Source organism: Anopheles maculipalpis, chromosome X, assembly GCF_943734695.1.
Source record: "Anopheles maculipalpis chromosome X, idAnoMacuDA_375_x, whole genome shotgun sequence".
NCBI lineage: Eukaryota > Metazoa > Arthropoda > Insecta > Diptera > Culicidae > Anopheles > Anopheles maculipalpis.
In genome coordinates this window covers 10587427-10601924 of record NC_064870.1, presented here as the reverse complement: position 1 = coordinate 10601924, position 14498 = coordinate 10587427, and the positions used below count along the sequence as shown (strand labels likewise).

The following is a 14498-nucleotide window of genomic DNA, read 5'->3' as shown; positions in this document are numbered from 1 at the left end:
TGTGTGTGTATCGTTTTACTCTTCTTTCGTCTTCTCATGATTGTTTCTGAGTGGCAACGAAAAAAAAATTAAAATAACCGTTGGTACAATCATTTCTGATTGACTCGACCTGGAATGTTGCTCTACGCGAGCGTTCTATTTCTTCCTTTTTAAACAGAAGAAAAAAGGAAGTAGTTGCTAAAAGCAATTCGTCTACCTGGCTATACCTTTGTATACAAAAATTTGCTTGTACTACTTTACAGATTATACAAACTGAACACACAAGAGAAAAAAATGTTACAAATTTACATAGGAAAATAAAAAAAAAGTGGATTTATATCCGCATAGGATACGCTTCATTTTGGTTCATTTGATAACATCGTTTGATGTTGGTAGCAGTTTGGTGTAGAACTGTTTGCTGCAGCAATAATCCTAATAACCTAATCCATATACACATTATATCAGCCATATGTGAGCGCTCTCGTTAAATTTTTTGCCACCCGAAAACGAAACGAAACAAAAAAAAATGTAACGCAAAACAGGCGCTGGTGATTTCGTACAATATGTCTCAATCATCTTACATATACGTATAGGCACTACCGGTACCGGAGATAAAAGATAAAAGGGTTTCTTTACCGGGTGCGGTTCCGACTAATACACACTACGACGGACTAAATAGATTGTAAATTGGATTGGTTGCTTTTGAAGCAACTTTAAACAAACTAACCTAACACACGAAAGGTAAGCAGCGCTAAATTTTAGCCATTTCTTAACATTAAAATAATGACTTCAAAAAAAAAACTTATAAAACAACGAATCGAAACAGATAAGGCTTTTGTTTAGATAAAAAGGAGGAGAAAAAAAGCTGCCTGGATAGAGTACTGAACGTGAATATAGGGAGGAATTTTTTATTTTTTTTTTATTTTAAATACTATTCTTGCTCCGTTTTTCTTCCCATCATGATTGTGATTATTTTATTTTATTTTGGTATTGTAGCTAAAGAGGTTATTGTGAATAGAGAGAGAGAGAGAAAGAGAGAGAGAGAAAATGTATGGGATTGTTTTGCAATCGGCGTCCTTCAAAAATAAAAATTGAATAATTAGAAAAAAAAACTATTTACACACAAACACACAAGGGTGCGCACACCCACACGTCAAACCTTTTTTTTTTTTTTGGTAGGTATAAAGTCACGAACTGTTTTCTTAACAGAAATCTGTTCGTAGCGGCAATGCCTTATAAACCACCCCGTTTGGGGGTGTAATTTGCTCGTGATCATCAAATAAGTAAAACAAACATGAGAGCGAGCGAAGGTGAACAAACACACCAACCATCAAACCACATTGCGTAACGGCTATGAGCGAGCGAGAGAAAGAATTATCGGAAAGGCTTTTATCTCTATCTCTCTGTCTATCTCCTCGTGGGAGATTTTATATATATATATATATATATATATATATATATATATATATATATATATATATATATATATATATATATACACGCGTGTGTGTTGTAAAAACAACGGGAATAATTAAACCGTTCAGTTCTTGGCTGCGCCTCCGATCATTTAACTTTTTTTCTGGACGTTGGACGTCCCTTTCGTGGTGATCGTGCGTTCAATTCACTCTAAACTACTTTAGCCGAGCCTGCAGAAAGCTGTACAGGATGCCGGCCTGCGTCATCACGTCGGCCGTGCTCGATTCTAGCAGATCCTTCTGCTTGGTCGCGCTTGGCCCGGGTCGCAATAGTGTCGGCCCAAATACCATCGCCAAATTATGGAGCGACATTTTGTTTTCGATTTCTTGCTGATGTACCCTATGAAATATACAAAAAAAAATAGATAATCATATGTAAAATAAACCCTCCCACAAACACGCACCTCATGAGATGGTCCAGCAGCAGGTTAATGGTGGCTTTGTTCGGTTGCGGCAGCTCGGCAAAGATGCGCTGCAGCTCGTGGATGCGGGAACCCTCGCTCAGGTTCGAATGGCGATTGAACGCGTCGAAAAACTTCGGATAATACTGATCGGTAAACAGTGCTTCGGGCAGATCGCGCAAATACGACTTCAGTATCCCGGTGACCGAATGGATGTCGACCTCCTTTAGAAGCTGTTCCGCTTCGTACGCATTCGTTTCGAACGATTTCTTCAGCTTGGCGACGTCGGACGCGGAACCGGACACGCGATAGATGCCTACCTCGGTCATGCCGCGTCGTTCAACCTCCCGTACGCACGCGCTCACGATGAATGGAATGTCACGCTTCTCGCGCCTGAAATTAGGTAACAAAGGTAACGAGAAAAGGGTTAACATTATAACGGCCAAAATTAGGCAAGTTCTACTTCAACCTGAGCTGTTAAAATGAGGTCATTTGAGGACAGATATCCCGAGTTGTATGTAACCGATTTTTTCCACATTTTTCAATATTTATCATGTACTTCGTTTCCAACATCTCAACATGGTAGTGTAAGATATATATTTTTATTTATATTTAAGTATGACGGCTCTCCGCCATATTTCTAGTATAAGAAATAGCTGCAGGAAAAATATTTATTCAAAAAACAATTCTAAAGACTGATAGCAAAGTGCGCAGCAGCACAAATTTACGATACCAAGGAACAATACAGAATATCCCAGCAATTTTTGGCACTATCCACATGGTTTGTAGCCGCTTCCCCAAATATGTTTGTTCTCGTCCCGAGGATTTTTGACGAATGACCATATATTTTTGTTCTCGTTTTGTATATTTAAATTGCAAAAGATAATCTCCAGCTTTTTTCTACTTTCAATTACTGTTTCTTTACAACAAATGGTCGAATCGATTAGAATTTTTTTACCGCAAGTTTAGGAAAGTTTGAGCTTACTTAAAATGCTTTTTAATTATTCTTTGGTATCGTACATATGTAGTGCACTTTTCTATCAGCATATAGGATTGTTTTAGTTTTCTGCAGCTATTACTCACACTTTACAATGTTGAGTAAAACTGTTTTATGTTGGAAATAAAGTACATGTTTAATGTAAACAGTAAACAGTCCGTTACTTACTTGATCACCTGCTGCAATTTGGCACCAAAGAGTGCGCCCGGTTTCGAGGTCGGTACCCGGCGCAATGTCACCTCACCCGGTACGAATCGTATGATCGTGCTGATGCTGAGCGTTTCCGACAACTGCAGCACCTTTCTGGTGGGTGTTTCCTGCATCCAGCTGCGGCTTAGCTATAGTATCAATGTAACAGAAAAAAATCCGAGTTAGACATTCATCTGCTCACATCTTCGCAAAACAAGCTGAAAAGATTGAAACATAAAATTTGGTTGTTCCATGAAAGGACGCGAAAAAATAAATAAATAAATTGATTGAATCGAACTGAAAAAATATAAATTTGTCAAGTGGCAAAAATAGCTTCTTGCTCAACTTAAAAAAATTACCAGAAAACGGTGAAATTTTGAATTGCCTGCGATATATGAGACCAACCGTCTTTTATCAGTCGCAAAACAGGGGCAGAGAAGTAGCACAGACAGTTTTTACGTTGTTCAACTTATTGATGCACCTGAGCTACTATTCACGTCGAATTTTTATGCTCCTAACCATGCCCTACGTCCTCGTAATTATCTGTTAAGATAAGACCGTGCAAGAAAATGCAAAGGAGATCATGGCCCCGATTTGGATATGTTTTGGAATCCGAATCGGATCGAATCCCAATGGAATCCGAATCATGGCACTGGGCTTATTCTGTTCTTGACCAGAAAATCATATTTCAGGATTCTGCAAGGCATTATCATAGTTAGTTACTCACTTTGAGGATATGCTTCGCACGCAATATCGGACGCTGAACGTCATCCTGATACAGCAGAATGCGCAGATTCTGGCTTCCCTCCAGCTCCAGCACGAATGATTCGTTCCACTGTGGCGTGGCACTCCGACATACCAGCTTCGTTTTGGCCTTGCGGAAATAGTGCCCGTACGAGTCGATCTCGACACACACGAACAGATCGCACGGTTGATCGAACCCGGCCAAACCCTGGATCGTAAGGTGCAGATCGCCGACGAGCAAGCTTTCGTCGCGCGCATTGCGCATCAGGTAGGAACCCATCTCGGTTTTGATGAGCGACTGACATGCCGTTATCCACGCGTGCAAATCATAAATCTGAACTGGAATGTGTCCGGGCAGGTTGCAAGATTGCTGAGGGAAGGAAAGTACACACGGAACGGGTTGAATTATTAAAACCCACTAAACACCTAAACTTTGGTATCTGATGCTCACCTGCAACGACAGTATCGACTCAATCCACTGCGTACGCTCGAAGTCCGAGCTAAGGAAGAACGTCATCGTTTTACCGGTCGCCTTGTTACCGATCTTGAATACCAGATTCGGTGAAGCCAATACCAGTTGGGCCTCTAGGTCGGCTAGCTTCTTGCGGTGTTTGTCGCCCGCTCGACTTGATCCACCGGGTCGATCCTTCTCGTCCAGCATAATTTGATCGCGCACGGTGCAAGCCTGTGACTTGAGGTGCACAATATTGATCGGGCTCGTTTCCTTCGGATCGTTTGCCGACTCTTCGCAGATGAGAATGTCTCGCAGTGGGATGAACCATTTCAGCTCGAACTCAAACCCGTTCCGATCACCAGCGCGACCAACGGCTTTATATTTCGCACAAGCAATCACATCGTTGAACAGTAGCAGATGGCGCAACTTCCGATGTCCGTCCGCTAGTTCGACGATGAAGGAGTTCTTCACCAACCGCCGGAGGGCTTTATCGTCACTCTGGAAAATGCGACCAAAAAGGAATGTGTGTCAGGGTTTATAATTAGAAACTTATTTTGAAACATAATTAGACTCATGCTTCGTGGCAAATGGCTTACCGGGAACATGGACCGTGTCTGCACAACGTTAAACTCTGACAGGAAGTTGCGTATCGCTTTCGATGCTTGCCGCAGCGGATGATAATCCGGATGCTGTTCGGGCGTTTGGTTAAGCAGATCCTCTAGTACGAGCGCATTCTTCTGCAGGCGGGCGACCGGTTTGTGCAACAGCTCCTCCAGCGATAGCTTCTGCTCGTTCTGGTTCTTAAACACAATGTTCGACACAATCTCCTTAAACTGTTGACTGTGTGTGCTGCACATCTTCACCGTATCGATCGCACGCCCATAATTGTGCAAAAACGCACCGTACAGATGTATATGTCCGGCCAGCGCACGGAACGGTTCACCGACGCACAATCCTCCACTGTCCGGTGCAGCCGCATCATCTGGGGCGGCCAACCGTGCCTGTAGCTCCGTCAAGAACTCGCTGTGCACCTGGTGCAATTCCTCGATCTTGTAAAAGATCGTCTGGAACTCCTCCTCCGATATCACAGGTTGGGAAGTGGTAAGCGTCGCCCGAATCGCCTTCATGTACTGCTTCATCTTGTTCAAACACTCCACGTACAGCGTTTCGCTCGTGATGATGCTGGTAACGATGCGCCGGATGATTGTGTCGCGGTTTGCGTTCTGTAACAAAAATAGGTAAATATTAGATCAGCAATATTGGGTATCCAGAAGTTTTTTTACGCGTTTCCCAAATATTTTTGTTCTTGTCATACAGTTTTTTGACACGTTCCCATATATTTTTGGTTTATCCTGCTGATTTTTTATTTCATAGTCGGCAATGAAAATCGCTCGAGCCAGCGTGTGACGTGACTCCAATGTGTGAAGTTTAAGCAGTTGGCAACGAATTGTGTAGGATGGTAAGGGACCATCAACTCAGCCGTTTAATCGCCTAATCGCTAATTGCGTAAAACAAATTTGCACTTTCACAATTCGAGCAATTTATGCAACGTTAGAAGAATTCCACACAACACAATCATATTCTAAAAAAGGGCGCACAAGACCATAATACAGGACTTTCAAACAAGACGTTTCAGACAACTTAGGGGAGAGCCTCCTGTCCAAGGCCCAGGGTGTCCAGGGTAGAACGGGAAAAGATTCTAATCACCAGCACTTAAGGGTACGTAAGAGAAGAAATTTCGCGGAGCATCAGAAAGATAATGAGTTAATAAAGTAATCAAGTTAAGTTATCACAAACGAAACAAAAGATAATAAGTTTGAAGTGGTCGTTCGGTCATAAACTCATGCTGAGCTGGACTAGTCGAAGATTTGCACTGTGATAGTAGTTTCCTTCATCACCGAATCAAATAATTTAGCACTAGCGCATCAGGAAGAGGGACCTCTTCAGTGGCATCAGTGCCAAAAACCAGTGAACAATTATTTTCATCGAAACAAAGCGAAGAAAAAAATGCTGCCTAAATTTTATGCTTTATGTCAGATACCTTTAGTAAAAAGGACGTGCCAAAAGTTAACGGGGAACGGGGAAAGTGTATGGTGGTTTCAGTTAACGTTCGCGTGCAAAACAACTTACCGATATTTTACGGAACAGATTGCTACCGCTCGGTGTGCCACCAATGCCGGGAGAAACTCCCGCACCAACCACACCACTACCGGCATCCGTGTCGGTCGAGATCGCACGCATCAGTACCGGCGGTCCACCGTCGCCTTCTCCGTCACTATCGATGGAACTGCTACGATTTTCATTGTTCTGACTGGAGCTGGAAAAAAGTGCATACAAAGAACATTATTACATAATTAATTTATAAACTTCAATCTTCAGGACCGGGCTTTAAATCCCATCCCGACCGTTCCCTTGCAACTACGTGGTATCTGCGAGTTTTGTTTGCCATTCGATGGTTGGCGTGACCTAGTAGGTCGTTAAGTCAAGAAGACGAAAAAGCAGACTTCAAATAGTCAACATTTCAACTCACTGGATGAAGTACTCAATGTTGACGTAGTTGCTGCTACGCCCAGGAGATTCTGGTTCCAGCTGTACGCTGGTTTGGCTGCTGTTGTGACTGCGCGGATGCGACGGCATCAGTAGCGTGCTCGCATTTTCCACCGCAGAGATGTCGTCCCGACTCGACGTCGAACCGGTACCGACTCCGCCCGGCTGTATGTACACGTAGTCACCATCGCTGTTATCGAGCGGCACCGTATCGTAATAGTGCTCCTGATCCTTCTGGCTTTGCTGTCCACTTGCGCGCATACTATCCGAGCTGAGCGATGAGATAGATTCGTAGCTTTTAATCTGCAAGGAAGAGAGCTTTGGTTAAATCAAGCTCCTTGCGGCCGACGACGTCCTTACTTACCCGTTCCGAGATTGGACCAACTGCTCCGGTACTACCGATCGTTCCTGTACCACCACCACCACCACCAGTCGACGTAAGCGATTCCTTCGAATCCACGTGCGGTAACCCATCCGTACCGTGTCGCTGTTGGTATGGGTGGGCGTACGGTGGCGTTTGATGCGTTTGGTTCATCTTTCCAAGACTCCCGGTGGGGCTGTCACTGCTACTACCCGTCATGTTGGTGGGCAGCTTACCAAGACTACCGGTCGGCGATACACCGACACCGGGCGTACCACCGCTAGCCATCTTGCCGAGCGACCCGGTAGGACTATCCGTGCTGGACGATTTCGACTTGAGACTGTCGGACTTTGGCAAACGCGCTTTGCCCGGTTCGTGGTAACCGGAAAGCTTCACATCGAGCGAATCGGACGACTTCTGGCGATAGATTTCCGACGGTTTAATGTTGCGCTCGAGCGAACTCGACCCAGCCCCAGGACTGTCCGGGGTGCCGGACGCTTCGGGCGAGGAATGGGACTGCTGGTAGTTGATTGCGTTCGGTCCACCGCTCGACGCTGTGTCTTTGTTGCGCAGGTTCTGCATAGCCATCGTGGGTACGGTCGGCGGTTCGACCGGTGCCGCACGGCGTACATATTTTGGTGGTGGACTACAAAAGAAAAGCAAAGCAAACGAAAACATTCATTAGTGTGTCGTTAGGTGATATTTATGAGCATGCCAGGCTGACATTTGTTTAATCAAAAGCGTCAATTGTTTCGATCATATGGACAGTGGGCGTAAATGTGCGACCTAGTAAGGTAAGATGAAACTGGGCGAATCGTAGGCATAATACGATAGCGCTATGCGAAGGGCAAACCCCGGGTGGTTCCGAGCTTCATGGCGAAAGTTTTTTGAATATTTATCGCTCCAGCTTTTACCACCATCTTTTTTGTGTCCCTCAACACAATGCAACACTACCAGCATCCAGCATCCACCAACACCAATTCAGTTGTTTCGACGGCGCCACACTAAGGGTTCGGGGAGGGCGTATCGTTAATTTCGGTGTACGGTTTGCGCACTTGCCATCCGTTATATCCACTTAAACTCTACCAGCCAGCCACACACATACCAGCTTCCAGCCGTCTAGCTTCTTTTTCTCACCCTTGAAACACATCAGCTGGCCTCCCCCTACGCGGTGAGCAATGCCTCTCTTTCACGCTTCTCACGCTTTCACCCTTTATAACGCGCGAAATCAATTCCGGAGGGCACACAAACTGGCACTGCTAGCACGCTGGCGTGCTGTGGGAGCGCTAGTAGAAGGTGTAGTAGGTTGGGAAAAACATGGCCGTACATAGCTTCTCGCTTGTTACGAAAAGAATGAGTGCTGGTAATGTGAAGGTTTTGCGTTTGTTTTTTTTTTTTTTATTCAATGGAAACAGACGAAGATGCGTCGATAAGATGGCTAGAGATGTGAGAGGATCAGCGTATGAAGCTTACAACGTGACAGATTCAAGTGCCTGGCGGAGGGTTGATATTCTGCTTGGCTGAACGTAAACATAAACAAACTCGGTGTATATAACCTGCGCAGTTTAAATCACAGCTTGTTAAATCTGGTTTGGAAAGTCTCTTGCAGGGATGGAATAAAGAGTTGGCGAAGTTCAATGCTAATCCCGAATTATCGTTGTCTTTGTGAATGAAATAAAAAAATTACACTCTCTGAATATCTCTTAAAGAGCCAGAATCTGTTATCAATTAGAAGAAAAATAACCCGACCCGCAATTTTAAAGGGCTTATTAATGAGAAATTCGGGGCAGTTCGATATCAGAGGTGATAGTGGTGTCGATCTTCACACGTCAGGACCAGGAGAATCAAATCCCATCGGAACCATTCCCCGGTAGTGAGGGCTCATTATGAAATTTTTCCACTTTTTTTTGGCTTAACGACGTACTAGGAAACGCCAGCCATCTCTCCGCAGCTTACTATACTTGCTGATATCACGTAATTGGATAGTTAGTCCTCACTACGAGGGAACGGTCCTGTCCGTGTAAAGACCGGCGCCACTGTAGCCGCTACCACCGGACCACCCCTATCCAATTATTCTACTAACTATTACCAAGAAGTCTAGTAAGCCGGCATGACAATATGTTAAGCAAAAACTAAGAAGAAATTGTGAAAATTTTGATAAAAAATCTATCAACTATCAACTATCAAGCAGCACTTCCTTTACTTCCATTCCAAGAACAAAATAATTGGATAACGTAGACAAAATAAAAGTCTAATACACCGATTAATTTTTGTCCAGCAATCCAAAACTGAGAAAATGTCCATAACACTCTCAGTCAGCTAATGAGGCCTTACGGCAAGAAAATTGCCGGGAAAGAGCTCTGGGGACCAAAGTTCCGTTTTTTCCAAAGCGCGGCATTTCCGGCAGCCAAGATTATGCTTAAACGAACCTTGGGAGGAAACCCACTTCTAAAACGAAAGACGAAAAAAAACGACCAACGCGTGACTGCGCCCGATTATCAGGTCCGATCGGTTCGGTTGTGCTCCAATTGGTAACTAATACACAACGCCACAAAAGCTTCCGCCGTGTAAGAACATGCGCACCATTGGTGGAGGTCTAGTAAAAAGGGCAATAAAGACAGACAAATTTCCACAGTTTTCCAGCTCATCATCTCCACCTGCACCGCTGACACCGAATAAACCTGAGCGGCCGAGTAGAAAGAAAAAAAAAACCCCTGAGCTCAGACTTGGGGGCGAAATTGATTTGGTTCGATCCAGAGATAGAGAGAGGGAGCTAGAAAGACAAAAAAAAACAAAAATAAAGCCATCATAACAAGTAAATCTATTCTATCCTCAATTAATGTTAAATTGAGATAATGAATCTCCGCTCGTTGTGTCTGTGTTTTTTTCTTTCTTTCTCGTGAAAAGCATACGAAAGGTGAAAACTGGAACTTTCCTCACAACAACGCCCAGTGTATCGCACAGAAAAGCGCATTCCTCTTCTCTCTATCTCTGGCACCGTATCCATCAAATTATGCCGCCGAAGCATGTTCCCGAATACGGGATACCGCCCACACCATCGACCGCGAAGTATGCGCCGAAGACGCCACGGAAGTCCATTGCCCAACGTGCCCAACCGGCCACGGAAGCAGAACGAATCCCATATTCCCAAACGCTTGGCTTGAAGCGTGGAAACAGTTTCCCCCGATCGGTACCGGCTAGGGTCTCACCAATTTTTCTTCTTCTTTTTTTTTAAATTCCATCTTGATCGTTCGGCTCTTTCTCTCTGGGCACACGCTACAACACTGCAGCGCGCATAATTTGCAGCATCTGCGTTTGTTTTCTTCTCCTTCTCTCGCGTCAGTTTTCCCTACCACGAGCGCTACACCAAACGAAACAAACGGTAGCCCCAATTAGCCGTAGTAATCGTACGACCCTCCGCAAGCGCTGGAAGGAAATGGGACTACTGGGCCATAGGTACCATTGGTGCTCTGGCTGCTGCTGCTGCTACGGGTCTGCTCATCCGTAGCATACCCCGTGACGGTGGTGAGTTGCTATTTCGTCGGCGCACCGAATCAAACGTGGCAATCCACAAGCCCAACGAAGGAATTGCTTTGTGGAAGGTTTTCGGGAGCAAATATACTCTTCTTCATGCGTTATCTCTAAAAATATATGAAACGTGAAACATTTCTTTCATACATTATATGAAATGTGAAGATCGTGCCTGCTCGACCGGCTCGCCTATACTGTTTAGAACGGAAGAGTTAATAGTACGGGCTTCAGTAGGCTCATAAGCAGCTAGACTCTGCGGTACATTCGTCTCAGATCACTAGTAGAACAAAACCGTTTTAAATCTTAGAGTCTGAGGAGTTTTCATCTCCAGAGTCTCTAGACTCTACAAGCTGAGATTCATCGCAAGACTCTGCTAGCTAAGGAGAATAAAGAGGTCAAGAGAATTTAAAATTCAGATACTTCTACCAATAGTGTCCATGATCCGTAGAAATCTTTAAATACGAGAATTCTGACGGTACTACTGGCACAGCACTGGCATCTTCAACCTAAGTGTCTGGAGTCGGCAATGCCTCCTACCTCCAGTGCCTTCTACAAAAAGTGTCCATGATTTGTAGAATACTTGTATTTCTGACAGTTGTACCCTGAAAAGCGTTACGCTTCCCCTAATAAATGGACCTTTGCTCATATTACTGATGCGATTTCTACCCTAAGAGCCTGAAGTCCGAATAGTCTGGAGAATCTGGAGTAAGTTCTACAAAAAGTGTCCATGATTTGTAGAATGCTTGAATTACAAAAACTCTGACAGTTGTACCCTAAAAAGCGTCAAGTTTCCCCTTATAAATGGATCTCTACTTTGCACTACTGATGTGATCTCCAAATACAGTAATTTTATTCCCTTTTTCAATGTCGCATTAACGTATGCGTTCGCGCACTCTAAACTGGAATTCATTCGAACACTTCGGTGTGCCCGGAGAAACCAACGCGACAATGTTCCGCTGGCCTACATTTGCCACCAGCAGAGCCCGGCAAGGTGACCTGGAAAGCAGAATATGCAGCAGGCAATGCGAGCACCCAGCACCCGCAGCACCCCGAAAAAAAGCAACAAAAACACATACCCCCCCCTCCCCCCCCACACCAAGAGTGAAGCGAATGAGAACGAGATCGGTGTGCCTGGGAGCTTGAATGGTGTGTTTGTGTGTACGAAGAATTCATCCAACACCTGTCAAGCGGTTTGGCCCGTTGCGGACTGCCTCGGATGCGCTTACGCCGGCCACTTTGGAAAAAAATGGCGAGGGGAGACACATCAACAACATCCGATCGTGGAGATCTCGGGAGAATCGTGAAACACCATTGATTCCAGAAATTCATGCCTCCACACCCAGAGACCACGTTGCATGACGACGCGTGCGCACCCAGCGTAGCATAAAGTACCGGTTTTTGTTTTTGACTGCTTCTTTTTCTTTCGCATGTTACGGATTTGGTGGAGAAGAAGAGAAGCCAAGGACAAACCTGTACCACTCGCGAGCGCCCGCACAAACACGCATGCATTTGCCCTCTCAAATCCCAGACAGACTACACATCTCCGAACCCCCTGGATGGGGCGCGAACTCGGCACAAATCAAGAATCGCTCCATCTTACCACACTGTACCCCAAGGGTGTACGTTCTGCAGCTGCGGGAAAACCAGTTCCGGACTTTCCAACCCATACACAGACACACACAGCAAACATCAAGCACCGGTGAATGGATGCATACCTTTTTTTCGCGAATTCTTCAGAAATTAGTCGTATTGGCAAATAAAATGCCTTCGATCCGGTTGTGATGGCGGGTGGAAGCGAATCATTCATTTTTTTATGTTAAAATTTGACAAGTTTAGAAAGATTAGTCACAACGGGGTGAAGCTGTCAAAGCATGTTCCGTCCACACAATGTTTTGATAAGCTCCAAGCTATTTAGGCGATAAAGCGGGATGTGTCCAATTCCGCGAGAATGAGCCCTGAGATGTTTCGGACCGCAAAACTGGAATGTTCGGTGCGCGTACATACCAAAAAAAAGTAGCAACTTGGAACGCGAACGCTAATTAAGCTCACTGACTCATCAGGCTCGATTTGGAGTGTTTGTCGGCGGAACAGAAACATCCCGTGATATCTCTTCCGCTAACTTTGATTGCTTGGAGTTCTTCAAGTTGAACTTAAGCGGGTACAACACCATCGATTACTTCACCGTCGTACCGCACACGCCAACTCCAAAAGAGCATGCGGATTATGCAACCTGGTACGAAATGTCAACCCACAACCACCGGCGAACCATCGTTGCTGGGTGCACGGGGTACAGAGTCAGCGGAGGTACCCAGACCGATGATCTACAGTGTGCACAAGCGTTACATGCCGGATCGGATTGCAGATGTGATGGTGGTTACTTCATCCTCAATCCTCATTCCAGTTAGTGGCACACGCGGCGGGACCCACGATAGACTAGCGCGTGTCGCATTGTTTTGCGACATCGATTTTCACAACGTTTGAACGCGTCGCAGGAAAATTTTTACGTCCCCTACAGTGATCTTCCCTAGAGGAGTAATCTGCTAGTTTTGATCTTACCGGCGCTTGCCTCCTCCAAAAAAGTTCTTTTCCTTGGACGTTGTTGGTGTTTGAACTTTTGCAACTCCATTCGAGCGCATTACTCTGCCCAACACGCGGCAGACATCGTGTGTGTGTGTGTGTGTGTGTGTGTGTGTGTGTGTGGCGAAATACGTGCATAAATTCGATACGGACAACATCCATCCGCAAAGATCCACACGTTTGAACGTATATCTCGTATGATGTTGACAGTTTTGATGACGCAAAAAACAAAAGTTGGAACCGTTGTTTGCTTTGTGTTTGAAGCGCTTGTATGTCCACCGAACGTGACGGTCTTTGGTATGGAAACGCTGTTTGCGCCATTTATAGGTGTTGCTCACTCCAGCAAGATGAATATCTGCAGAACTTGAAAATTTTGTAAGATCAAGGTACCGGGAGACCCTAATTGAAAAAATGTTAATGACGTTTCTTCAGCAGTAGGGTAACAGAGATTTACACCTTTCCTTACGGGCGCGTAGTGATCAAGCATTGTAAATGCATCTGTAAGCGAGAAGGAACCGCTCCAGAACGGGAGGAAAACCTATCTGACCTTGGAGCTGAAGGGCAGCGCCAGCAACAGCCTGAAGCTTTCACATCGCTCCCCTAATTGGTACATCATCTCGCTAATGATCTTCTCCCTAACGTCAAACCGCCATCGCACGAAAATTCAAACGTCTCGAAGTTTAAACTGACAGAAAGAGATAGAGGGTTATACGAGCGCCGAAAAAGAAAGCTAACCCTACGAGAAACGCAAACCCGCGGTGTACTTCACCGACCACACAGAAACCGGAACGGTTAGTGATGTGTGTATGCGCGTTACTTCCGTGCAGCCAAACCGATGCGCTCCGGACTTCACGCAACAGTACAACGCGCTCCACAAACAAGACACACCACCGTATATCGCCATTAGTCATCGGAGGTTGTTTTTTGCTGTTGCGAAGAATGTTTGTAGACATTTGTTTGTTTTTTTTTTTTTTTTTTTTTGTACAGCTCACTGGGAAATTGTATACACCGTATCAGAGAGCAAGAGGGCTGTTGTTGTTTTGTTGATTGTCCATAACGCATCGATTATTAAGAATTAAATAGTACAATTATAAAACTAACCGCCCCAGCAGGCGGCATCAACGCTCAGAGAGACCAGGTAAAACAAATCGGCCAAATGTTTAATGCCAAACATCAAATAGTCTACCGCGTTAGGGCCTTTAGCAGCGGGTAGTTCGTTAAGCAAAACCATAAACAAGTGTTG

The 14498-nt window shown here is 45.0% G+C and overlaps 4 protein-coding genes across 5 annotated transcripts in view; all 4 read right to left on the bottom strand.

The window, feature by feature from the left end:
* The window catches only part of LOC126556789 (alpha-1B adrenergic receptor-like), a 462834-nt gene that overhangs the window by 295867 nt on the left and 152469 nt on the right, over window positions 1–14498 (bottom strand). The window lies entirely within an intron of this gene.
* LOC126563000 (rho GTPase-activating protein 190) overlaps window positions 1–14498 on the bottom strand; it is a 149379-nt gene that overhangs the window by 10869 nt on the left and 124012 nt on the right. The gene's annotated exons all lie outside the window — the stretch shown is intronic.
* LOC126561477 (cytochrome c oxidase subunit 6A, mitochondrial) overlaps window positions 1–14498 on the bottom strand; it is a 382637-nt gene that overhangs the window by 316591 nt on the left and 51548 nt on the right. The window lies entirely within an intron of this gene.
* LOC126564963 (active breakpoint cluster region-related protein) overlaps window positions 1607–14498 on the bottom strand; it is a 28619-nt gene continuing 15727 nt past the window's right edge. Inside the window, exons 3-11 of the mRNA XM_050222131.1 lie at window positions 7151–7793; window positions 6770–7089; window positions 6370–6556; window positions 4836–5462; window positions 4237–4737; window positions 3769–4155; window positions 3021–3190; window positions 1859–2248; window positions 1607–1794 (exon numbers count right to left, since the gene is read on the bottom strand). Coding sequence (XP_050078088.1) covers window positions 1611–1794; window positions 1859–2248; window positions 3021–3190; window positions 3769–4155; window positions 4237–4737; window positions 4836–5462; window positions 6370–6556; window positions 6770–7089; window positions 7151–7793 — 3409 coding nt within the window. The 3' untranslated portion in view covers window positions 1607–1610. The remainder of the gene's footprint in view (window positions 1795–1858; window positions 2249–3020; window positions 3191–3768; window positions 4156–4236; window positions 4738–4835; window positions 5463–6369; window positions 6557–6769; window positions 7090–7150; window positions 7794–14498) is intronic.